Source organism: Cladophialophora carrionii, assembly GCF_000365165.1.
Source record: "Cladophialophora carrionii CBS 160.54 unplaced genomic scaffold supercont1.5, whole genome shotgun sequence".
Classification (NCBI taxonomy): domain Eukaryota; kingdom Fungi; phylum Ascomycota; class Eurotiomycetes; order Chaetothyriales; family Herpotrichiellaceae; genus Cladophialophora; species Cladophialophora carrionii.
In genome coordinates this window covers 2,844,378-2,868,918 of record NW_008481830.1, presented here as the reverse complement: position 1 = coordinate 2,868,918, position 24,541 = coordinate 2,844,378, and the positions used below count along the sequence as shown (strand labels likewise).

The 24,541-nt window shown below is 53.9% G+C and overlaps 8 protein-coding genes across 8 annotated transcripts; 5 read left to right on the top strand and 3 right to left on the bottom strand.

Annotated features, from left to right (window-relative positions):
• Positions 1-520: 520 nt before the first annotated feature.
• G647_06861 (uncharacterized protein) lies at positions 521-1,636 on the top strand (the record flags this gene model as incomplete). Its single annotated transcript, XM_008731180.1, has 1 exon — positions 521-1,636. The coding sequence occupies one exon, from the start codon at positions 521-523 to the stop codon at positions 1,634-1,636; it is 1,116 nt and encodes a 371-aa protein (XP_008729402.1).
• Positions 1,637-2,261: 625 nt separating this feature from the next.
• Positions 2,262-3,089, top strand: G647_06860 (uncharacterized protein; the record flags this gene model as incomplete). Its single annotated transcript, XM_008731179.1, has 2 exons — positions 2,262-2,274; positions 2,338-3,089. The coding sequence occupies 2 exons, from the start codon at positions 2,262-2,264 to the stop codon at positions 3,087-3,089; spliced, it is 765 nt and encodes a 254-aa protein (XP_008729401.1).
• Positions 3,090-3,890: 801 nt separating this feature from the next.
• On the top strand, positions 3,891-5,599 carry G647_06859 (glucose-6-phosphate isomerase; the record flags this gene model as incomplete). The annotated part of the gene is made up of 2 exons (XM_008731178.1): positions 3,891-4,390; positions 4,441-5,599. The coding sequence occupies 2 exons, from the start codon at positions 3,891-3,893 to the stop codon at positions 5,597-5,599; spliced, it is 1,659 nt and encodes a 552-aa protein (XP_008729400.1).
• A 780-nt stretch (positions 5,600-6,379) lies between these two features.
• G647_06858 (uncharacterized protein) lies at positions 6,380-7,856 on the top strand (the record flags this gene model as incomplete). The annotated part of the gene is made up of 3 exons (XM_008731177.1): positions 6,380-6,626; positions 6,720-7,072; positions 7,137-7,856. 3 exons carry the CDS (start codon positions 6,380-6,382, stop codon positions 7,854-7,856), a joined length of 1,320 nt encoding a protein of 439 aa, XP_008729399.1.
• Positions 7,857-9,291: 1,435 nt separating this feature from the next.
• Positions 9,292-12,548, bottom strand: G647_06857 (uncharacterized protein; the record flags this gene model as incomplete). Its single annotated transcript, XM_008731176.1, has 6 exons — positions 9,292-9,658; positions 9,718-10,244; positions 10,296-11,305; positions 11,355-11,497; positions 11,545-11,894; positions 11,946-12,548. The coding sequence occupies 6 exons, from the start codon at positions 12,546-12,548 to the stop codon at positions 9,292-9,294; spliced, it is 3,000 nt and encodes a 999-aa protein (XP_008729398.1).
• Positions 12,549-15,140: 2,592 nt separating this feature from the next.
• On the top strand, positions 15,141-16,934 carry G647_06856 (uncharacterized protein; the record flags this gene model as incomplete). Its single annotated transcript, XM_008731175.1, has 4 exons — positions 15,141-16,067; positions 16,139-16,459; positions 16,519-16,650; positions 16,704-16,934. 4 exons carry the CDS (start codon positions 15,141-15,143, stop codon positions 16,932-16,934), a joined length of 1,611 nt encoding a protein of 536 aa, XP_008729397.1.
• A 1,209-nt stretch (positions 16,935-18,143) lies between these two features.
• On the bottom strand, positions 18,144-19,829 carry G647_06855 (uncharacterized protein; the record flags this gene model as incomplete). Its single annotated transcript, XM_008731174.1, has 1 exon — positions 18,144-19,829. The coding sequence occupies one exon, from the start codon at positions 19,827-19,829 to the stop codon at positions 18,144-18,146; it is 1,686 nt and encodes a 561-aa protein (XP_008729396.1).
• A 1,132-nt stretch (positions 19,830-20,961) lies between these two features.
• G647_06854 (uncharacterized protein) lies at positions 20,962-23,623 on the bottom strand (the record flags this gene model as incomplete). The annotated part of the gene is made up of 2 exons (XM_008731173.1): positions 20,962-23,219; positions 23,272-23,623. The coding sequence occupies 2 exons, from the start codon at positions 23,621-23,623 to the stop codon at positions 20,962-20,964; spliced, it is 2,610 nt and encodes an 869-aa protein (XP_008729395.1).
• Between the last annotated feature and the right edge of the window lie 918 nt (positions 23,624-24,541).

Sequence of the window (24,541 nt, the reverse complement as noted above, 5' to 3'; positions counted from 1 at the left end):
TTCCGTAGACGGGACGCGGCATCGCGACACTCCGAGCCCATTTCTCATCGCGTCTTCAGCCATGTCCGTCTTTACCATGAGGTCAATACCAGCCGTCGACCTTGTGCGACACTTTCTGGTATTGAGACATGTATCTGAAGTGCAGATTGTTCTGAATCAGCTATTAGAAGGGAATGGTACAGAACAATCATATTCACTTGGAAGTCACCTACAGCTCACCCACCCATCACCTATCGTTGGTGTCGTTGCAAACTTGCTTACATAACATCATTCAGGCCTTACCCCGCGACAAGAGATATTGCTTTCCCTCCTCTCATCTAGGCCCAAGGTCATGGTGTCGATTGACGCTCGAAGTCGTATTGAGAACCTTGGCAGCTGAGTTCCTGTCGCCTGGCGTATAAAGGCACATCCCAGCCTCATTCGGGCGTTGGTGGACAGGCGGAGAATCTGATTCCGTCTGGGTGCGGGCACGAAGCCTGGTTACTGGCGCTGGCGCGTGATCGAGTCGTTAGCCACGATCATGGCGCTACCAAGTCGGCAACAGTCCCTGCCAGGACATCTGCTCCCTGACCGTGAGATACATGTGGTAGTGTCAATTCTCTCGGGTCGTCACAAGGCCAAAGAATACTATGAGGAGTCCATCAAGCCGCTACTCGATCAGCATGAAATCCAGTATTTTACACATCAGACAAAGTCTGCGAGGACCATCATCGAGCTGACAGAGAAACTCTTCATTCCAAACGCGCGGCGCGGGGTCAAGCAAACAATTATCCTGTTATCAGGCGATGGCGGAATTGTCGACATTGTTAACACCTTCACCACGGTGCTGAACCGCAGTAATGACGATATGCGAGCCCCTTCGATATTTCTCAAGCCTGCCATCGTCCTCATCCCCATGGGCACCGCAAATGCTTTGGCCTGGAGTTCCGGGGTCGCGCAGGATGCTGTCAAAATCATGATGGACGGGAGACCTAAGTCTTTACCGTCGTTCAAAGTTACTTTTAGTCCTGGCGCTCAGCTTCTTGTCAACGAAGGTCAAGACCGAGAAGCCCTCGGTGATACGGAAGATGGCGAAAGCGTCACTTATGGTGCAGTGGTGTGTAGCTGGGGTCTCCATGCGAGCTTAGTGGCAATGAGCGACACGACCGAGTATCGCAAGCATGGACTAGAAAGGTTCAAGATGGCAGCCGAGCAGCTACTGACAGAAGCTCACGTTTACAGAGGGAAGGTCAAGTGGCGGAAACAGAATAGTGACTGGACGGAAGTGGCTGGGAGAGAGCACGCCTACATCCTGGCTACGATGGTGTCCAGACTCGAGGAGCATTTTCAGATCTCGCCAGATAGTAGGCCATTGGATGGAACTCTGAAACTGGTGCTGATCGGTGCTGAGCCTGCCTCAGAGATAATGCGAATCCTCGGCCTAGCATATCAAGCCGGTCAGCACGTGACAGATCCAAAGGTCGCATACGAGGACATTGAGGCTTTGCGAATCGACCTTGACGAAGACGACGATCAGTGGCGCCAAATCTGCGTGGATGGGAAGATTATCGCCGTGCCTAAGGGAGGCTGGATGGAGGTGACGAGGATACCTGGAACAGGCATGGATGCGAGACGCGTCGTCGAGCTGGTTTGCTGAGCAATCGCCCAAGCGTGGAAAGATAGAAGGCTGAAAGGCGCCGGGAGTATTGAAATAGATGGACCCAGCCAGCTTGCCCCCCGTATGTTGATTTCATACATATACTCCGTACCGAACATCCTATTGTGACCTGTCAAGTCCAGTCGTCCCTAACACCCCAACAGCAGACCACCGCTCCACCGCGCCACGTGACTGGATATGGCACGAACAGGCCGGTGGACGCCTTACTCTTTGCGGCCGAACCAGCCGGACTCCCGCTGACGTGCCGGTTTCTCGAAAGACACCAATTGATGTCGGTCCAGCTTCGCATCGGTAGCGCAGGCATCTGTCATCAACAAGCCGCTCAGCCGGTCGCAGACTGTCAACTACCTGGTTGCAACAGGCTGTAATTATCAAACTTCTGTCGCCGAGCTCATCCTCGAGCTGTCCCTTCGCAGCACAGTAGTCGCCGGGCGAAGGCCGCCATGTTAACCTAGCACTCTCCGCCGAGCCTGCCATCGCCTTTTAGGATTGCTGGGACGCCTTTGCAGCATCACGGTACGCGCGCACAACGTTCGAGAATCTCATCGGACCCTGTATCACGTTGAGGGCCACATCTCTCCGCGATAAGATCTGATCCGCAAACATGCACGGTTGGGGTGCGTCCGACAAACACTCCGCTTTCTCTTCTTGGCTGCTGCCATAACTAACGACCTATCCAGGGCTTTTCTTCTTCCTCCTCTTTCTCCTACTCATCTTCGCCGTCGCCGGATGGGTTGCGTACACTCGGTATAGTGCTCGCAAACAGGGCCTACCCGCGCCGTCCTTGAAATCATGGAAAACCTATGTCCCGTTCCTGAGAGCTCAGGCGTCATCAAATTACCCGGCACCCAGACATGCAGGACCGCTGGAGTGGGTCCGAGACCAATTCGCCAAGTTGACTCGGAAGAGAACGGCAAGAGGCGCATATGAGGAAGCGGGTCGTGGCGCGGATGGGCTAGTTGGTGGTGGCCCACGAGGTGGAAGGGAAGCACGAGGAATGGAAGATGATGCGTGGGATACGAGAGTCGGCAATGAAGAAGCATATGGACCGGCTGGAGGCTACTCTGGGTATGAAGAGCAAGAACTTGGCCTGGCTCCGACACCGGGTCTACAGAACGATGCCTACGGCGGTGGTCGCAATCCCCCGGGAGACTACCTAGGCGCGCCGGGCAGTGGTACCAGGAATTATTCGGATGTGGATGTCAGTGGGCGAGGCAGACCAGGCAGTTCATCACGGGACAATCCTTTTGGCGACCAACACGAGGCGGGAGCGCCGAGATTGCGAAGTGTGAGCCCCAGGCCCGAGCCGGAAGGGAGCAACAAGGCGCACACGAAAGGAAACATGTCTCTTGACACTCAAGGGAGCGGCAGCGGGGACGGTAACACCAGTCCCATCAGCACGAGAAAGAGCGTGTTCCGGGAGGGTATTTGAGACTGCGATGGCACAGGACAGCGACGCCGTGACGAGGAGATGGAGATGAGAAATCCATTTCGCATTTAGAGGTTGACTGCGGTGAACATTGCAATTTGGGTCAACACAGGTTGGATATGGAACCGAGGGATGTACGGATGGACTCATGGGCTGACGGACAGCAGATGGGCCAAATGAATGCTATAAAACTGCGGAGTTTCTGGTCACATTGAGGTCTTACTGGTAATTACAGGTAGGTACCAGGACAAGAAAAGTACACTTGATGCCTAGCCCCCCGAACCAAACAGCCCAGAGGCCACTAGTCGCTTTCTGCATATGGCATTCCGAATTGAAGCGCTGAATCATCTGTCGCCTGCTGACCAGTTCATTGGGTGGTGCGACGATTGTGCGGCTTGAGCGGGGCTCGATGTGCTCAGCTCGCGCTTGTTGCATCATTGCTGGCTGGTGGCTTGCTAAACATTTTGCTGGCAGCTGCTGCCCCTCCATCCGCATCCGAAGTGATTGAAAAAGTCATCCAGCGCGTTTGCAGCTGCACATTATTCCTTGCTTTCCTTCTCAGTCTACTCGTACCTGTGAGCCACTTGGAGATTCTTTGACGACAGCTGCCCTCTCCATATAGGTAAGCAACCCGGACCGCAGTCCCTCTGGCCGTCTGATTATACCCGCCCCACGTCGAATTTCATTCCTGTGTCATATTAGCCGGGCTCTGGCGCTTTATCTTCGTCTTTTTCTTGCGTCTCTAGACCGCTGACTCCTGGTGACACGCAGAAACTCCTCAGAATCTACCTCGCACTGTCAAAGATGCCTGGCTTCGCTCAGGCTACAGACCTCAACGCGTGGCAAGCTCTCGTCGAGCACCATAACGCCGTGGGCCGCAACATCGTTCTCAAGGAGTGCTTCGACAAGGACCCTCAACGGTTTGAGAAGTTCAAGAGAGTGTTCAAGAACAATGCCGACAACACCGAGATCCTGTTTGACTTTTCCAAGAACTTCTTGACCGAGGAAACCCTCGAACTCCTCGTCAAGCTCGCAAAGGAAGCCAAACTCGAGGAGCTCCGGGATCAGATGTTTGCAGGAGAGAAGATCAACTTTACCGAGCAGAGAGCTGTCTACCATGTTGCTCTCCGCAATGTCAGCAACCAACCCATGGCCGTCAATGGCAAGAGCGTTGTCGAGGAGACCAACGAAGTGTTGGAGCACATGAAGGAGTTTTCGGAGCAGATCCGAAGTGGTTCGTGGAAGGGCTACACCGGCAAGAAGCTCACCACCATCATCAACATTGGTATTGGTGGCTCTGATCTGTAAGTCCTGCCATTTCTGAGGCGTGCCATGGCATTGACCCGTTTTCCAGTGGCCCAGTCATGGTCTCCGAGGCCCTGAAACCCTATGGCAACCGAGACATGAAACTTCACTTCGTCTCCAACATCGACGGAACTCATATCGCCGAAGCCCTTAAAGACTCTGATCCCGAGACGACCCTCTTCCTGATTGCTTCCAAGACCTTCACCACTGCAGAGACAACCACCAATGCCAACACAGCCAAGAAGTGGTTCCTGCAAAGCGCCAAGGAGTCTGACATTGCGAAGCATTTCGTGGCCCTCTCGACCAATGCTTCTGAGGTCAGCAAGTTTGGCATCGATACCAAGAACATGTTTGGCTTCCAAGACTGGGTGGGTGGAAGATACTCGGTCTGGTCTGCCATTGGCCTGTCTGTCTGCCTGTACATCGGCTACGACAACTTCCACCAATTCCTGGCTGGTGGTCATGCCATGGACCAACATTTCAAGACGGCTCCTCTTCACGAAAACATCCCTGTCATTGCCGGTCTGCTTAGTGTGTGGTACTCGGACTTCTTCGGCGCTCAGACTCACTTGGTTTCGCCATTTGATCAGTATCTGCACCGCTTCCCAGCCTATCTCCAGCAGTTGACCATGGAGTCAAACGGCAAGGCTGTTACGCGAACCGGCGAGTATGTCAAGTACACGACCGGCGCCATCTTCTTTGGTGAACCCGCCACCAACGCTCAGCACTCATTCTTCCAACTTGTACACCAAGGCACGAAGCTTATCCCCACCGATTTCATCCTGGCTGCCAAGTCACACAACCCTGTGGAAGGAGGTCTCCACCAGAGAATGTTGGCGTCCAACTTCCTTGCTCAAGCGGAGGCATTGGCAATTGGCAAGACGCCAGACCAGGTGAAGGCTGAGGGTGCTCCTGAAGAGCTCGTTTCGCACAAGACGTTCCTTGGAAACCGACCGACTACCAATATCCTTGCTGAACAGATCACGCCAGGTACACTAGGTGCCCTGATTGCTTACTACGAGCATATGGTATTTACTGAGGGCGCTATCTGGAACATCAACAGCTTTGACCAGTGGGGTGTCGAATTGGGCAAGGTCCTGGCGAAGAAGATCCAGAAGGAGCTTGAGACGGAAGGCGCTGGTGGTGACCACGATTCCTCGACTGCCGGTTTGATCGCTGCTTTCAAGGCGAAGAATGGTCTGAAATGAGGGTTCCAGAATCTGTTGGAAGTCGATGCGAAGCCTTCGAAAGAGGAGCGATCCAAGCTATGAGGTGACTCAAGCATCGGCATCGGCAGCTACAAGCGAATAGGTATTAACGCCGGGTTCGTACAAATGGTTTCAAAACGACTAGGCAGATATTGGTAAACGCTATATGACCCACGATGAGAGAAAAGCAATTAAGGACAATGTTCACAACAGGTCTGTGGTCTCAGTGTAATGTCTCCAGCTCACGAACGAAGTGGTCGTCTCTTCCCTCATTCTTTTCATTCTACTGACTTGGATCGGTGTTTTGGGTGTTACAAATACTGTGACTGAGCACGGTATCCAGCTTTATGACGACTGTGGTGCACAGCATGTCTTTATGCAGGCTCCCGTGAGGTCCAGTCACAGCTGAGGGCAACAGTCCGATTGCCCTACAGTGATATGTAATGGAACATACTGGACAGGTAATGTTTCACGGCATACGCCTTGGTCTGGTCCCGGACGATAATGCTCTTTACCTTCTTCACTGCTTTACTCTTAACTCATGCTTTGCGATGTGCAAGACCACGTCTTCGTCACTCGAATAGTTGCGATTGTGAGCTCTGGACCGCTCCAATCCTTCACCATGCAGGGACCTCTTTCTCTTTTTCCCCTTAAGCGACAATGAGCCAAAGCAGGGGTCAACCGACGATGAACACCCAAGGTATGTCTATTGAACTGACTGTCTTTGGCATAACACTACCGACCACTGACCAGTAGAAACAAACAGCTCCTTCCTTCGCCATGGCTGGGTCGACTACAATGGCGTCGTACAGCCACACGGCGCCTCCATCGCAGGAGAACAACAGTACAATGACGCCTGTCAGCCAACCTCAGATTCAATGGTCAACCATCACACCATCACCCGCTGCTGTGGAAAAATTGCGCCTGTTATGTCACAGCCAGAAAGAGCTGAAGAATGAGGGCTACGTGATAACACCGCTGGACGCGCGCCAGATTGAGGCCAAGTTGAGGTGTATGAAATGCGGGAGTACGTATGAAGATGTCCATCCTCTACGCTGTAGGCTGTAGGCCTTTTGAGGGTCGTTGCTGACTGTGTGCGGGCGTCTGTGTGTGTGTGTAGAACGCGCCAGCCGCAAACCAATCCCCAAGCCCGTTGTCCTCGCTGCCACCACGGCCAACCACGAGATTCAACAGCCTGGTCCGAGCAAGTTGTGTGATGTTGCGGTCGGTGGGTGCGGAAAATCCGGCCACACAACGGATACCTGCTGGCGTCTGCACCCAGAATTGAAGCCTAGGAAGAGAGGCGGGAAGAATGAGCATAGTGTCAACCTTGACAGTAACAGCATCAGCACCGACGACACAGCGGAGAGAGCAAAAGGACCATCAGATGCCGCCACGACCCAAGCACCAGCAGGCACGAAGACCAGACGTTCCAACCCATGCCAATACCACATCGGACGCGTTCGAGACAAGGTAAGAAGGGGCCGTGTGGGGCATTTGATCTTGCGTGGTATGCTAACGACCATTCCCTGGTCAGCACTTTACATGCTGCAACCGCCACGTCTCGCAACAAGGCTGCATCGAAGACGAAGACCACGACCTCCCTGCCCCGGACGATCCCGCAACCCTCCAGAACTGGCATTTCCACACGACTCCACCAGCAGCAGCCTCATCTCGATCTCGATCCCGATCCGGCGCCCGTGGTTCCCACGTCCAAGCGATCGCACTGGATTGCGAAATGGGCACTTCGCGGACCTCGGAATCAGAACTGATCCGCCTCACGGCCGTTGACTTCTTCACGCGCGCCATCCTCATCGACAACCTCGTGACCCCGACCGTGCCCATGGCTCACTACAACACGCGCTACAGCGGCGTCACGGCCCAGGCCATGCGCGCCGCGATCCGCACTCGCACGGCGATCCACGGCCGCGCCGCCGCGCTCAGGGGTTTGCTCGAGTTCGTCGGCCCGGAGACCGTCGTCGTCGCGCACGGCGGGAGCAGCGACTTCCGTGCCCTGCGCTGGATCCATCCGTGTATTGTCGACACGTACATCCTCGAGGGCTATGCGGGTCCCGCTGGGATGGCCGTTCCTGGGGGAAAGAGTCTGCAGAACCTGTGTCGGTGGAAGTTGGGCATCCAAGTGCAGGTGAGGGACCGTGCCAAGGGGAAGTTGGGCCATGATAGTTTGGAGGACGCGCTCGCGACGCGCGAGTTGGCTATCCGCTGGGTGGAGAGTATTCCTGGGGGTGGTGGGTAAGAAAACGGGGAGCTGGACGACAAGCTGAGAAGCCGTGGATTGCAGTGGCAGTGGCAGCGGCGGCATTTCGCTTACCCCTTCATGCTTCATGAGGTCACGATGTACCCGGTATGAAAGCACGCATCTTCGAGATCGAGTCGAGAACGAGTCGAGAACAAAGAAAGTGGGTTACTCTGATTAGCTTGCTAGTGCCACGGTGTTATGTAGTGGTATCACGGTTGTACCCCCTGTACCACAGTATGTAATCGTCTATCGAAAACATACCCAGAATACCTCAATAAACAATGCAAGTCGTCGGCGGCAGCACTCCCCTTCGACACTCCGCAATAAAGATACTGTTACCTCGTACCAACCTGTTTGGAACGCCCTATATGAGAATAACAGTACTACAGTATAGCTGTGTAGCTAGCTATATAGCTACCTGTATAGGTACATAGCTGTATTGATTGCCCGAAGCGGCGAGGGGACCACATCGCATGTTTCAGTAGACGGTCACACCATAGTATTGTCAATATGCTGACTTTTCGGGCACCGAGTTGCACAACCACACCCATCTCGAGCGGTGATTCCATTCCATGGCCCCCTTGAATCTTCGTAAGTCGTCGATTTGGCAAGCTCATTTTCCAAGCCTCATTTATGCTCTGCCGGCACTACTACAGTCTGCCTCAGCGCTATTGTCACCCTACCTTCCTACCGATTTACGTAGTATATGCAGGAATAAGGTCCAGCTGACTCTTCGTCTGGGTCTAACGTTATCGACAACCCCGGTGCTCTCTTCCCAAAGTCGTTATCGTTCTTCTTTTCCTTCAACCTCGAACAGATCTCTTACCATACGTGACATGCCACAGTCAAAGGTAGCTGAGTGGGGGCTGACACGGACGAGGCTGAGCTCTCCTTTCCCGGGAAGTGCCACGTAGACTGGGAGCCCGGCTGAGTCTCGGCTCCCAGTCTACGCCCCGACCCTAGGTGCTGCTTGAATGCACACAAACCATTACGCACCAAAGGCTCGGTCCGGAGGCAAGTAGCTTGATGCGCGTTGTGGCCGACGCTCTCAGTCTCCCAATCTGTGGTCCGGGCGCGAAGTGCTTGTCGACATATAGCCACCGTCGTGGTTCGTGCGGATGGGTGTCTTGACTTGATCCAGGACAGCCCGTAGTTGGGTCGTGAAGGCTCTAACGAACGGCCCGCTTCGGAGCATCCCCAGTGGAACATCCTATAGAGTTCCACATAATCGTGCGGTACTGGGAGTCGTTCTTGGCTGGAGAGACGGCAGAGATTCGTGGAGTATCTGGGTCTTCTTTGCAGGGGTTTGCTCGATACTGTAATGACAAAGTTACTTCACCCTCGTGGGACATTGCCAATCGCCTCAGTTGAGAGAGTCATGGCTACAACGGGGCCATGCTTATGAACCTTCCGGTAGCTCGATGGCTTCATTTTAGTGCCCGATGAAGCCAAATGCAGGAGGTGGAGGGCGAGCTGGATCCTGGCTGTTGTGTGAGCGCCTTGATTCTGAGGACCGGGGATTCCTCTGCGGTTTCGGCCGCGACTGTTCAACACAGACAGGCAATTCCAACGCCGACGGTTGTCTTGGCATCTGAAATCTGTCGCCCGTGCTTCTCGAATGCCTTCGAGGGCTACCCAAGGAGGAATCGCCCGCCTCGCCGTAAACTTCCATCCCCTCCGGTGATGTGCTCATCTCCGGGCTGACTTCGTCTGCGGCAAATCCATCGGCCGCTGGGGACACGCTTCCAGCAAGGATGTCAAATGGCTCGGCGTCAGCCCGTTTGTGGTCAACGATATCTCTGCACAAATGTCAGTATCAGGGCAATGCATCGGTCAGAATCCTCCTCGCCGGACTTACGGAACGCCACGGAACTGCAAATGATCGTCCAAGCGCCTCAGTCTGTGTGTAGCTTGCGCGTCATTGCCGAACTGGACAAATTGGATGCTGAGACGTCTTTCGTCCTCCTCCAAGGTGTTTGGCCGAAGTTTCCTGAGATGTTCGCTGAACTCCACAATCTTATCGTCGACGGCCAGGCTGTTTTTCATGTCCTTCCATTTTCCGTCTGTCAACACGATGATGGTCATTTTGCGAGGCATGGATTTCTTCGATGGCGCGACTGTCTCAAGGTACTTGCTCAGAATGCTGCCCAGCACAACACTCATGTTGGTCTCGGCTCTCTGCCCGGGAGTGTGCTTTTCGTTATCCAGCTCTTTCTCGAAGGAAAGAACTTTATTGGTTGCTTTGAATTTGGTGCTGCTGACTGTAAACTTCAGCTCCATGCCGTCCTTGTCAATGTTTCCAGCATATTTAACAAGCTGGCCGAGTTTGATCTTGACATGCTCCCAGTGTTCAGCCATGCTTGCGCCATTGTCAACAAGGAACAACTATGCAGAGAGTCAGCTTGTTCCAGAACAACCTCCGAGAGTCGCTCTTACAATGTCACGGTCTTCGAAATAATGTCGCAGCTCAGGATCTCCCCTTGGCGTTTCCTTCCGCCGCAACTTCGAAGCAATCATGGTGCTGAACGTCGATGATCGCGATCTCATTGATGATGTTGTAAACCCACGTTGTGGAGGAGTGAGCAGCACAGACGACGGCGTAGTCGAGACATCCTCGTGAGATTGACTGTGTTGCTCTTCTTCCTCGACGACGTCGAGGTACCCTGCTGCGGAGGAACGACGAGGCGATGCGGCGCGGGCGGCAAGACGTGCATCGTTCGCTGTACCTGGCATCAAGCCTCGCGACGTAATGATGAACGACTGCGAAGTGTGACCAACCGCCTTGCTCTGGTGACTAAGTCGTGTTTGCATGAGTTGTGAGGTAACACCCCGAGCAGCTAGTGGAGCCTGGGCTCGAAGCACGACACCGGGGCGGTTATCCACTGACGCCTTGCTCTCTCTGGCCCGAGACTGGGAGGCTTCGACGAGACTCTTTTCCCAACGGACTTGAGTGTTTTGTATGGCGTCTCTGACGCAGTCCGCAACCACAGCATCGACTGCCAAGCCAGCAGCATTCTTCTTGATCATGTGCAGCTCGTCGCATAGCTTTTGGGCAGATATGCGGTGGGCGGGCTCGGAAACAAGCATGGCGTTTTCGATCAGGTCAAGAACCTTCTCCGTGATTTTATCACTCTTTCGCAGCCCTTGTCGCAAGAAGCTGTGCCAGTGACGAACAGCTTCAAGGACCTTCTGGCCGTCGTGGAAGAAATCACCTGGCTCAAGCGAGATCTCTGGCTGCTCAGAAAAGGCCCTGTCGTCGATGACGTGCTTGATTGCTTGCCGTCGTAACTCGGCGAATTGTTCAAGCCCGCTGGTACCATACACGGACCATGTTGCTGCAATGGAAAGGACACACCCAAGCGACCAGATATCATTGGAGCGTGGAATCAGAGACGATCGCTTCCCTCGCCGTTTCTGGTGTTCGAGGATATAGCATTCGGGCGCACCTGAGAGGTTTAGAACCACTCGCTGCGTGTTAGACGAACTGCAACCTACCAAAGGTGCTTGTTCCTCCCATATAGTCCGTGGCGTCCTTGCTTTCGAGATCCTGCTTTTCAAAGCGGGCGAAGCCAGGATCAGCCAACTTGAACTCGCCCTGGACGTAGAGGATATTCTGAGGCTTTATGTCGTTGTGCCATCTCGTACACATTAAGCAACATTTCGAGCAAAGATGGGGTCAACATACCCGAAATACTTCTCCGGACCAAGGTTTCCCACATGATAGAAAGCGTGGATGTCTCGGATTGCATCCGCCACGAAGAAGACATGCGACCAAAAATGAAACTGTTCTTCCACCAGGACTGGAGGTAGGTAGAAGTGAAAGTATTGGTCGAGATCGAGCTCCCCAAGTTCCAGCACGAGATGGAAAGTTTCATTCGCGGACTCGTTGACGGACGGCCGTGCTCCGACTTGGGAGTAATCAAACAGACACTTGATCATACCTTTGTTCTTGCTCAGTCCTCGGAAGGCGTTTCGCTCGTTCTCGTACAACCCTTCATTGCCATCTTTGTAAGTCTTCAAAGCAAATATGTGACACTGCCTCGGTCAGTCAGCTCTCCAACAGCAATGATGTGTCCGAACACTTACAGGCCCATAGTCCGGGTCGTCGAATCGCGAGCGCGGTACTGCCTTTGCGAGCGTTTCGGTGACGAACTCTTCTTGCACAGTGATCTCGTAAATGCGAGCTGTTCCACCTTCACTGATCTGTTGCTTGAAGCAAATGGGAACAATATGGTCAGCGGTGAGACTTTGCGGCTCGTTCAGCTCGAATGCCAGAGGACAATATTTCCATTGCGCCTTTTCGAAACGTCTCAGGAGCTCCGGGTATTGTCTAAAGACAGTGTGTCTCTCGAGAACCGCGAGAGGAACGGGCAATCTATTGTCGTTGACCTCGTTGGATCGCAAAGCTTCGATCAAAGCACCGGAATCGAGCTCGAGGAGAATGCCGAAGACGAGCAGGCACTTCCTAGGCCCCTCTGTGATTTTGTTTGACACGAGAGAGAAGCTCTTTTTCCTGCCGCCGCAGGCGAAGAGCAGTCGATCAACATTTGTCGGCTGACCCTCCATCATCCAGCGCTTCAGCTTCTGCACTTGTATGTATTGCCTCTTGCAGACGGCCGTGACCTTCCATTTTTCCAGCTCCTGCTTGAATTCGTCAAGAGGATCGGGCCCAGGCGCCACGGAGGTCATTGCGGCAGGTACGCCAGGCTCAGAATCGAGACAAGTCGCTTAAATCGACCAAGCGGGAAGGCGGAGACGTTCGCATTGAATGAAGAGAGCTCGCGCAACAACAGCGTAAGGTAGCATAGACAGAAGACAAAGTGAAAAACTCAGAACCGGCTCAAAACAACAGAGCAATGAGAACATCACTCCTGAGGGAGGCGATTCGATGCGCAGTTGGCCGTTTCGCAGTCAGGCTGGCGCGCCCCAAGAAGCACATGGCCTGCGATCGAGCACATCGGCTGTTGAGCTGCTAAGCGTTGCCCTCAATGCGGCTGAACCGGTGGGGGAGGCCATGGTGTCTGCCCTGGTTCCTCTGCGCAAGGGGCGCTCGCACCACTCGCCTCGAGGAGAAGGCGGGGATATGAGCAGCCATTGTAATTGGACATCCCACCACCCAGCTGAAGACAAGTTGGGCAAGGACTGAAGCGGGTTCGCAGGTGGTCGTGGTGGCGGCTTCAGGGATCAGGAGGAAACGGAAGGCGCGCATCCACCGAATTTCTCGACAAGGTTTGGCCTGATCATCCAGACGAGGAGCTCTGGCAAAGGAACGGCTCGAATCCGTCGCCGCTGAAGCGATGCGAAGACCAAACGCTGCTCTTTACACCAAGTGTTCTTGGCACTGGTGTACTTGTCAAGCCTGCTGTGACTGCCGTGTACGCTCACACATTACTGGTACAGTAGGAGTGCGAGTCGTCGGCCATATGCTCCAACGTACCGGACGGTGGGCTTCCAGTGGCCTTCGGGGGCTAATCAGCGCCTATCAACACACATTGTCAACCTTGCGCAAAGCCTAACACGGCCTGAAAGAGCCAGAGGCCTAGGTCATGTATGGACTGAGAGCGCCCAGAGCGATCTCCCCTCCTGACTCCAGAGCAGAAACAGCAGCCATCGGACATGGCACAGTACCAGTAGGCTCTCTCGAAGCTTGAGAGTGACTGAGGCGTGTCGCTTGTTGTGGGGGGCTCAATTCTTCTAGGTATCTAGCTTAGCTGTGGCCCCTAAGAGTTTGTGGCATTAGGCCCCGAGGCTAAGGCAAGCACTAACTAACTCGCGGTAGCGGGGTTGCGGGTTGAGCTTCCGGGCCCACAACAATAGTTAATTACTCTGCAAATCTATGCGCGTAGAGAGCTACGCAAAACATCTTCCCGCACTTCGTACTGTGGACAGAGTCGCAATCATGAAGCGAATCACATTTCATCGCAGTGCAAGCTTCAGCCAAACCCGTACATTCTTCGTCGCACCCCACAATGGCTCATTTCGCGGCCAGTAATCACATTGGCCCAGATTCAGCACCAGCAGCTGATCGCTAGGATGGCTCATCGGAAGAGCACGCAAGGCCTGCCTCCCCATGAGGGCATGATGCAATAACTTATGACCTCGTGTCTCTAGGGTGTGTGGAAGAAGGCTGAAAAGGCAACGACCAGGATGCGGTCGTAGGGGATTGGGCAATACGAAGGCAGCCGCCTTCCCATTCTACACATTCGGGCCAGTTCGCGGGCCAGAACAGGTCACCCACGATAGCCTTCCATGCCTCTCTGACCACGGGTAGGGTGCAATAAAGGACGAGGGTATCCTCAGCCAGGCATATCTTACATCTCCCTCCGAATGGTGAAATCGTCCTTTAGAGCTTTGCAACTCATCATTGCAAATACGCCATGGCATACCCTTCGCCACCACCTCGCCGCAGCACCACCCAATCCATCCGCACCGAGCGAACATTGACCAGGCCTCTGAGCCTGCTCAGACGTCGAACCGAGCAGGACCATTCACCGGTCATGCACGACCGCCCCTTGCGGGCCTGCTACTTCCCAGTTTACCGCCTGCCGTGGGACAGGCTCAGAGACTACCTTGAAACAATATTCCCTGATTTGAGAGGGACCTTCGTGCACAGTGTACGGTGTTCTTCTAATTGCACGACGTCGGGCGCTGATCGTCACAACCAGATCGCAGGGGACAAGTACGTTTTCTACGCATATAGGCCATTAGAGGAGGTGTGTCGTCCTGCCATTAGCTCTTTCGCAATCCTTGCTGAAAGCCCAAATAGCATGAGGAGACGGAGATTCTCAAGTTGCGGGATGAGGAAGCCAGGGATCCGGATCGAAGAGAGGACTCACCTGAACCGCCAAGTCGCTCTGCACGCACCTAACGCCAATGGTAGGGCAACGGATAGATATTATAGGCTGCCCCACGCTTGATCGCGAGGCGGCCTTCGTGATGGGTTCGGCAAGGAGGTCATCTGAGGCTGAGGCTTGAAGGAGCACACGAGGCGCTCAGGTGTCGCCCATGAGGCTGACTTGCAGGCATTGCTTTGCATGGCGGGGAATCAGACATCGCTGCGTGGTTGAGCATAGCCGCCGCCGCCGCCCAACCACCTCAGGACTCATTCCTTGCAGCCTTCATGTGAACTGCCACACTGCTCTAGATATAATATATCTTTGGATCCGCACGTTCGATATTCAGCATCAACTGGCGATCGACTTTCCCCTGCAGCTGTGCTCTTAGAAGAGGCAGGACGCCGAGCAGCGGAAGACCTCCTTTTCGTAGGGATTCGGGGCAGCTATGGGCACAGCGACTGCAACCCCAATCGGCCTTAATCTTACCACCGAGTTCAGCTCCAGCTACAGGGAGTTTGAATCTTTTCCAGAGAACCTCTTCGACCGCCATTCTTACGCGCCGACTCTTCGAGCATACAAGCACCGACTCGACCTTTCTTCTGCCCAGCTACTTGTGCAGCATGAAGATGTTGCAGACGTCCCCTTCAGAGACCTGGATGGCACTGGAGCGATGTTCGCCCGCAAGAATATCTTTAGCGACCAGAAACTTCGAGAGCACCTGGGAGACAATGCTGTAGAGGATCCCTTAACATCGAGATTGGTTTCCGGGGCTTATGCCACCAAACCCGATCCACAGTGTCGCTTCATCTTCATTTGGGCCAAGCACTCCAGGGCACCTCTCAAACTAACACGCCGGATGTTGATGCGGATAATGAGCTATCACCAGGTCATGCCACGATACCTCGAATTCCTCTTTCTCTTCGGCCAACGGGCCATACCACACGACCTCCGGTACAGTGGATTCCGCGAGCAGACCAGCTTAGAACTCCCAGCACCGGGTCAGAACCTTCCCGAGCTGCGGAGGAGCGGGAAACAGTACCAAATCTGCTACAATCTCAAGTCAGTGGGGTGCTCATCACCACCAGACATTGCTTTGATGCACCAGCAATGGTCCATTCGTCACGCGGCCATATACCACCAATTCGACGTCAAGTTCGGCACAACTCTGTGGATCGTCACCAAAGGCGACCTGAGCTTGAAAGAGGACGTACAGGATGTCACTGGACCCAACGGTCGGCCGGAAGACAGATCATTCGGGACACCCCAGGAGGCTTTCCGGGCAAGCTTGCCGATCCACGCGCTTTTTGCACACTGGGCAACCAACGACTGGCGGTGGTATATGCAATGGCTAGAGGATAGCGTGGACAAGGAAGTAAGCCGGCTGTTTCCTTTTGTAACACGCCCGTCTGTGCAATCCAGCTAGCCGCTGACTCTACGCCATAGACACAAGCCACCATCCTCGAGAACAGGAACGAGAAACTTCGTAGCACCGTATACACGCCCAGCGACCTACAGCGGATTCAAATCTGGGAAGAAAAGGCCAACGAGGTCATTACCACCCTTGAGTCCAACGCCAGCGTGCTCGGTGCTATTCTCGATTACTACCTAGCTTTGGCGCAGAATGCTAGATTTCCCCTGAGAAGCAGCAACGCCGACGACATCAAAATGTTCGCCGCACAGTTAAGGGATCTAATTGCAGATAGTAACATGCAGAAAAACCGGGCAAAGCTCCTTGTCAACATCGCCTCGCAGAGGAAGACTTTGGTAAATGCGCCCGCCTAGTCTGTATCCATGTCAATCGAAGGCACTAACACCTCTCCCAGATCCTCCAATACTTGCAATCACAGGCCTCGGAGAAGATGGAGACCTTGACAATGATGGCGCAGAAGGAGGCCGTGGCCATGCGCATCGTCACGGTCGTCACGCTGATCTACCTGCCGGCGACATTTGTATCCGTACGTCTAAGAGTCTGGTGCCTTCCAATCGTGTCCCTTTCTAACTTCCGCAGACTTTCTTCAGCACCGACGTTGTCAAGTACCAGAACGAAAGCGGGACAGATCCCACCGCCGGCGGCACAAGCTATTCGTCGGTCGCCATGGCCCGATGGCTCGAAGTGACCCTGCCGCTTACGGTCGTGACTTTCCTGCTTTCCTGGCTCGCTTACAACAAGGCGAAAAAGAACATCGGCGTCCAGGCGCTCGCCAAGGGAATTGTCGGCCACGCAAATACATACCCTTGAGTAGCGTCCCCGAACATGAGTCGCCAGTATCTCTCACCAAGGCTGTCTTGATTGGCGATGGCGGACGTGATCGAGCTATTCCCACGAACTTCACCGGCTGGGGATCGAGCAAGACGAGTATGAATGCTGTTTGAGATGAAAATCAGCAGACCTTCTCACATCAACCACAGACTCGACTTTTCTGGACCCATCGGGCACCTTACAACTACTCCCTCACGGCACGCTGGGTGGAAACGAACCCTACATATCCTTCGGCTGATCCAGCCAAGGCTCAGAGCCCAGAGTCTGTGATCCACACCACAATACAATGCAATGCAACACAATGCAGCCCTATCCTTACATGACGAATATGGCTCGGCACAACCCGCTTTTCGATCCCCTACGACTTTCCCTCCCTCCGACATAGCGCCGGCTTCCCTGTACGTGGCTGTACTATCCCGTCGCTTCTCGACTCTACTCAATTCTTCCGTACGGGACACAGTCCAACAAGAGTGGAGGTCGAATGCCAGCGTAGCCAAAGGGGGAAAATGCATGACCCCTCTACCCAGGAAAGGCTCTGACGGGGCTGCCGGCCCCCACAGATCTCAGCAGCGGGATTTGCAGCATGGATGACACGGACGTACCCGTTCAGGGACAAAACGAGATAAGACAGGCATATGATCTAAGGAGTATGTATTCGGACGCACCCGTTGAACGGGCGCGGCTAGGCACCCAAGCTGGGATGATTTGGAATTCGTCTACGGAGTACTGAACAATGGGGGGTTTTTTTTTCATTTGATCTTGCATGGCTCGCTTGGGTTCTCCCGCACTTGATGTGTGGATCTTGGGTAATTTTGGGCAAAGAGTACGACTGACTGTACGAGTATGAGTACAGATCAGCACCAGTTTACGGCGTCGGATCGTTCGGGTCCGCACAACGATTCTAGTTGACCTTCCACTTACTTCTATTTCTACCCTCTAGCTTTGTAGCCTTTATTTCTTGTCCGGCCAGATTGCCCGCTTGATGTGGAGGAACGTAATCATACATACACATACATACATACTGACAGACAGACAGACAGACAGACAGAAAGACGGATAGACATGACAGCACTTCACATTGGCGCAGCAGAGCCCAGCATATCTCGCCGTGTTATTTGCCTGGAGAGTCTCTCATCAAGGCGGTCCCCCTGATACCTCGTCCTGTCCCAGCTCAAAGCCGTCTCAAATCTAGGAGGTAGGCCTGCGCGAAGCACCGTGGTGGACAGCCGACGAACCCGATGGCAATGACAGGTATCGGAACAGCGGGCGACCGTTCGGAGCGGTGCCCAGATCTCCATCTTGGACGGGCCCCATGTTCATCGCCTCGGCCAATGCACGGCCATGGCCATGGCCATTGACGCTCGACGAATCGGCGCTCCACCGCGAGTTCAGTACCGGCATGGGCGGCATCAGGCCGGGACTCGGCGGGAACGGCGAGTCCGGAATGTTCGACACGCTCTCAGACGGGGTGATTGATTTGCGAAGGCGACGAGGCGAGTAATTGACCTCGGACTCGGGCGGGGTCTTGGGCCCGAAATGTGCGGCCGAAGGCGTGCTGGGCGGGCGCGGGAACGTCGTGCCGACTTCTGACTCGGCGCTGCCGACGACAGAAGGGATGACTGGCATGGCGGCTCCTTTGTTCTGGTTGCTCAACCCAGGCCCCTTGGCAGCTACGGGCGTGGGGGGATTGTTTTCTAGCCCGCTGGGATGTCTCTGGTGGCCTGGCTCTGGAGTGTGGGATGCGGCATAGTCGGAGAGATTGAAGTTGGAGGCGTAGGTTCCGTAATCTTCAGGGGGTGCTCCAGCTCTGGTACCGCTGTTGCTTCGAGAAAGGGCGGGTTGGCTGAGGAGGAGGGGATTTTGAGCGTTGGACTTCGAAAGGTTGCGCACGAGGACCGGTGGAGGAGCACGCGCGTTGGTGATGGGCAGAGCCACGGCCGTGCCATTGGTGAATGATGGAATTTGAGTGATTGGTGTGGAAGGGTTGGATCGCTCGTGACCTAGTGATTCGTGGGACGCTTCGGCAGCCGTCTTGGTGGCATATGCTTCGGTCATCTCTGGAGCGGTCGTCGGCGACATTCCGTCTTCTTCTTCGGGGAGTCTTTGTCCTCGTCGTGCACGGTAGATTGTCCACCTCGCCCGCAGGGGTACGCAATATCGGAACAGCAGGTAGACCGCGGCAATGGCCGCTACCGACCCAATCACCGAAGGGACAATTATGGCCGTCTTGGCGATGGGGTGGTTTGAGGCTTGAGGCAGGTCAATGGTTGCAACATTACTGGTGGACACTGGTGCGGCAGGGATGTCAGACGTGGTCGTGGATCCGATTGACGACGTAGATGCCGTCACCGAGGCCAGTCCTGTGGTCGTTGGCCCTGAGCTCGGTGTGAAGAATGCTCCTGGAGTAGAAGTTGCAACACTGTCCGTGGCCGAGGTTGGTTCCGATGGAATGGTGGACGTTGTAGTTGCAGCTGCTATTGAAGGTTGAGATTGAGTTGCAGTTTCTGTAGCTGGGACAAAAGGATTTTCGCCGACGCCGTCGTCTTCATCGTCGGAATCAATTCCTCCTTCATCTTCGCTCTCTGAATCCAACTCATCGTCGTCACTCGAGTCATCTTCAGGAGTAAAGTTATTCTCTGGTGTTCCTGGGGGAAGTCTTAGCGTTGAAGGAGGACCAGGTGGGAGATATGGAGGTGGTCCTGATTGGGGTACTGGTGCTGGTGGTGTCGGGACTGGCGCTGAGAGCGGTGGCGCCTCACCTTGCCGCTTCACATGTTGTGGTCTGTGGAACCATTCAGACCTCTCATTATGCTCTCCTTTCACTGGAGCAATTCTTGATCTGTCGAACCGTCGGTGACTCCCATTCGCCGGCATGGTTGGCAGATCCGTCAGAATCCAAACTTTTCAAGAGGTCGTATCGGCCAAGTAAAAGGAGAATAAGCACCGATCAATAAGAGATCCAGAACACCAAAATGAGAAGGAAAGAGGACCAGCCTCGGATGCGAGAGAGTCCGAAGGGAAAACGAGGACAAGGGTTGTGCAAACCAGCGCACAGAGGAAGAAAGAGGAAAAACAAAAAGATGAGAGGGACGACGAGAGAGGCTCAGACGTCTATGAATCCTACGACCCAGACACCCGGTGATACAGACCGAGGACATGGCGAGAGCTTCCACGCAGCCAAGCCGCTGCTGAAGGAGATCCAGACAGTCAACGTTTGGAGCGTGGTGGGGACAACGTTGCCATGAACCCACCGCAGTTCCTCACGACGATGGGAAATGTGGAATGCGGTGAGTCTGCACTGCTTGGCCGATGCTTGAAGAGTGACAGATCTTCCCTGATGCCGATGACTGCGTAAGATGGTCGCAGGCTGGAGCAGATGTGAAACGTCAAAAGAGTCAGAGACCGCGGTGCTGCTTGGCAGGGGGTTATGTCCTTGGATAAGGGGGACCAATCACTGCACTGCAGAACGCACCGAAGACCCCGGACTGGAGGTAGTGGCAAACAGGCCAGGAGATCACGCTGATCTGTGCACCACCTTGCGTGCTTACTTTCTGCGTTGAACTAATAGTGTTAATTGCACAGAGTGGTTAAGTCACTTCGGTCACTAATCTGTGTGCGAGAACGTGAATATGAGGGCTTGGCGGTTCTATCTTGCCAAGACCCGTGCACGTGACAACACATGTGACCACACACGTGACCAGAAGTAACTGAATTGTTAGCTTTCCGAAGCTGCTATCCACAGATCGCTCGAGGCAGCAATATATATCACAGACACCAACTGCGTAGTCTGCTGAACCCCTTGGCAGACGGTATGGATTTTTCTTACCACTCTGCAGCAGGCAATTACAGCCTATCAATGCATGAGCCTTTCAGCAGGCACTAACAACGTCTACTATTTGTGTCGCATCACACTTGTGAGACAAGATTTCTACGTCACCTCGTCCGGAGGCATGGGGCGCAGCACGGTCACCGTGCTCGAGCTGAGGATCGACGCCCTGTACTCTCATCAAGCCTTGATCGCGCCTCCCAAAGCACCACCCCCAAACTGTTGTCCACCAGGTCTTCTCTGACCTTGCTGACCTTGCCTCGCCAGATTTTGCAGACCGGTTCTGCCACCAGTCCGTCCACCCCTTCCTCTCTGTTGTTCCGGCCGTGTGAAGCCACCAACCATGCCTGCCGTTCTCGTCTCGAGGACCTTTTCGTTCGACTCGAGGATGCCCATTGCTCTCTCACTAAGCGTGATGACCTGGCTCTGTAGACGTGACAGCTCGACGCCCTTGCGGAAGACAACCGCATCATTGACTTGATCCAATGCAGCAGCAAGTTCTTCGTGCGAGATCATCTTGGAGATCACCGCGGAGATCTTCTTCGAGTCAAGCTCGAACATGCCGGAGAGACTCGTTATCGACAGAGTATCGTAGTAAGGGGCATACGTAAAGAGGTATGTCCGTAGGCCTTCTTCCTGGATCTGCTCGGCAAGCATCTTCTTAACCTTCTCTTTGTTGTCCGCGCCGAGCAGGTCCCAGATGCCAATCTTGCTAATCAGCTCTTGACATTTCTTCCAGTCACCCTGAGCGAGTGCCTTTGCCGCTTGCATCACATGATCACGCGTGTTCTCGGGAGGACCTTGGAAGACTTGTCGCTCGGTGTATTCGAGCATGCGTCGGAACGTTTTGGAGATGACGCGCTTGCGTACATCTGGCGATGAACCGGTCTGTGCCAACAGCGGAATCTCAAGAAGCATGCTGCAGGTGAGGTAGACGCATTCCAAAAGTTCGAGATTGATGTGCATGTGAAAGGGTAATTGGCGTTGGCGCTCTAGTCGTTCTTGTTCCGGTGTCACTTGTGAATAGCGCTGCATGATAACACCCTGAGCAAGCAGTTCTTTCTGTCTCCCAGAGCCACAGATCTCTTGGAGTACACCCTGGGCTTCGTAACAGAGACCTGCGCGGAACGCGCAAAGACCTATTTGGACGAGGGTGCGGTTGAAGAGGATCTGGGTCGAAACGTCAAAGGATGAGATGTTCTCAGTCAAGTGACTCATCAGTGCAAGATCGCGCGCTCGATAATAGTCATCTTGCAAAGCCAAGAAGTAGATCTCGCAAAGCATGGCACGGGCGCGAATGATCCCTTCACTCTGCTCGAACAGATGGTTGCACAGTGTCTTGACAAGAGAAGCGACTTCGACAAACTTCCCTCTCGGAGTAAGGTCGGAGTTGAGTGATGAAGGAAGGGCGGCCCAGGTCTTCTCTTCGAGGATCTTGACGACCTGCGTCGGCTTGAAGTAGATGTGTTCTAGTCGGCGGATAACGGTTCGGTTGACATTGTCTTGCTTTCCCTCCAACTTCTCCACTCTCTTGTTGATGGTTTCAATGTAGATCAGTGTCCGTACAATGTCAGTGTATAGGAGCTGCTCATCGCTGAGTCTGTCGATGTACTCGGCTGTGTGAGGGTCTGTCTGCTGCAACGAGCGCGTCAACTCATCATCAAGTCTCTCAACAAGAGACACGATGCTGCCTGGGACCTTGAAGACCTCATCGGCAGTCGGAGTCGGTTGTTTGTCATCGTCTTCCCATTCTTCGGCCGCTTCTGTGACGACGTATTGGGGTTCGTCTTCCAGAGTTTGCAGCAAGGTCGAAAATTCTCGCTGAGCGGATCGCCATGAGTCTTGAGACATGTATGCCTGCACTGAAGTGGTGGTGACATCGAACCTCGTGGAGATCAAGGTTAGGAGAACCCGTATTCGCTGATAGGGTGTATTTGCGACGTCGAGCAGTCTCTCCATAATGCGGATCTGCTCAGACCGATCGGTATTCTTCCTGCCTCTGGATTCAATGATGCTGCGGAGATGCTTGAGGATGCTCTCGGGGGTGTAGACAAGAGCCTTGCCACCTTTGCCGACCGTCGCGAAACCCTCTTCATCAATAGCGGCCTCGATAGCATCGATTCTCTGGGCTCTGTTTTTACGAGTTTGCCGTTCTACCTCCAAAGGCTCCTCCTCGTCAGACTCCATAAAGTCGTCTTTGTTTTCTCGATACTTGTCGATTTCCGTCACATAGTCCTTGTTGTTCTTCTTAATCTTTTGCTTCATGGCATTGAAACCCTTTGCAGCAATGGGATTCATCTTCTTTGCCCCAGCTGCCTTTTGCTTGTCATTGGTTTCCGTGATCAGGTCCTCGAGATCGGCAATCATCTTGATGTAGAGCTTGGGGGTGGCACCTTGCTGTGTGACCTTGACGACCTGTCGGTTCATCTTGTCGAATTCTGTATGCGGGTTAGACGGACTGGCCTGGGCATACACGACTAGGGCACAAACCTGAAGCAATGACAGCCCAGTCACCAATCTTCTGAGCGTTCTCAATTGCCTTGATCGTGCCTTCTAACTCTGCGAATCTCTTATCCTTCGCACTCTTGACCACTCTCTCCCGATCTTCGTCTTCGCTCTCGTCTGAGTCGTCGCCACCCGGCCCTGAAGGCTTCAAAAACCGGCTGGCGCCCAGGCCGCGGCCCTCATCTTCGGAGGACTCTTCAGAGGACTCATCCTCGTCCTCATCTTCCTCCTCGGATTCCTCCTCGGATTCTTCCTCCTTTTCGCTGTAAAGCTCTTCCTCTTCAGACGAACTGCTCTCGCTGTCGGAGTCGCCTCCGTGGAAAAACCGTGACGACATTTTGTATGATCCTGGGAGATGGGGGAAGAGAGCAGGTACTAAGATTCGCAGAGACAGCGGCGAATACAAATATCTGCCTAACTGCGCCGAGGCTGGTGCCATGTATTCGAAAATTGAAGTGGGCTACCGCCAAGACTTTGACCAATCACGTGATATGTTCAAATGACTCACAAGTTCGAGATTCACAGGAGGATATGACTCGAGGACATTCTGTGTCTGTTTTTGTTCATTGAGATCTCACTCCTGGTATGGATCTTGTAAGCTATTCCCTGCAAGTCATGACTCTATACACCACGCGAAGAATATCCTAGTATCAAGAAAGAGACCTGAGCCCGACCGCGGTTACAGACAGCTTAGGCTTCTTCGTACGGTCAACCCAGTTCATTGGCTTGTATCTTCTGCACCAATTGCTTTCGAATTCCGTTCTGAGTTCGATAACGACCCGACGGGTCGTCCTGGCTCAGACCGCAAGTCCACATCTGAACCAACCAATTCAACCTGAGAATCCTCAACTGTGGACGCGAGACTGAACCCTATGCCACTGCTGTACTCCAGTTCCACTTAAGCTCGTGATTTCGTCGTTTGTCATCACAGCGCCGACCAGCGACCTTCACCAAATGACATGTCAAAGCCATTCCATCTTTCGTGCATCACCTATCGCTTTTCGAAGTTCCTCGTCCTCATGATGTAATCGGTCACGAGAGCAAAGCTGGGGGGGGGGGCGTCAACCTCACCCAATTAGCCTCGGGGGTATTCTGATCATGAAACGAGAGCTAGCAAGCAGATGCTCTCACTGGCTCTTGGATTTTCAGCTTTGCACTCGGTCCAATCTCTTGCGTGGTGGTACGTGTAAAATCAGTACGATCCGACCGCCCTCAGCTGATTTGAAGCGTGTGCGCCACTCAACAAAGCCCAACT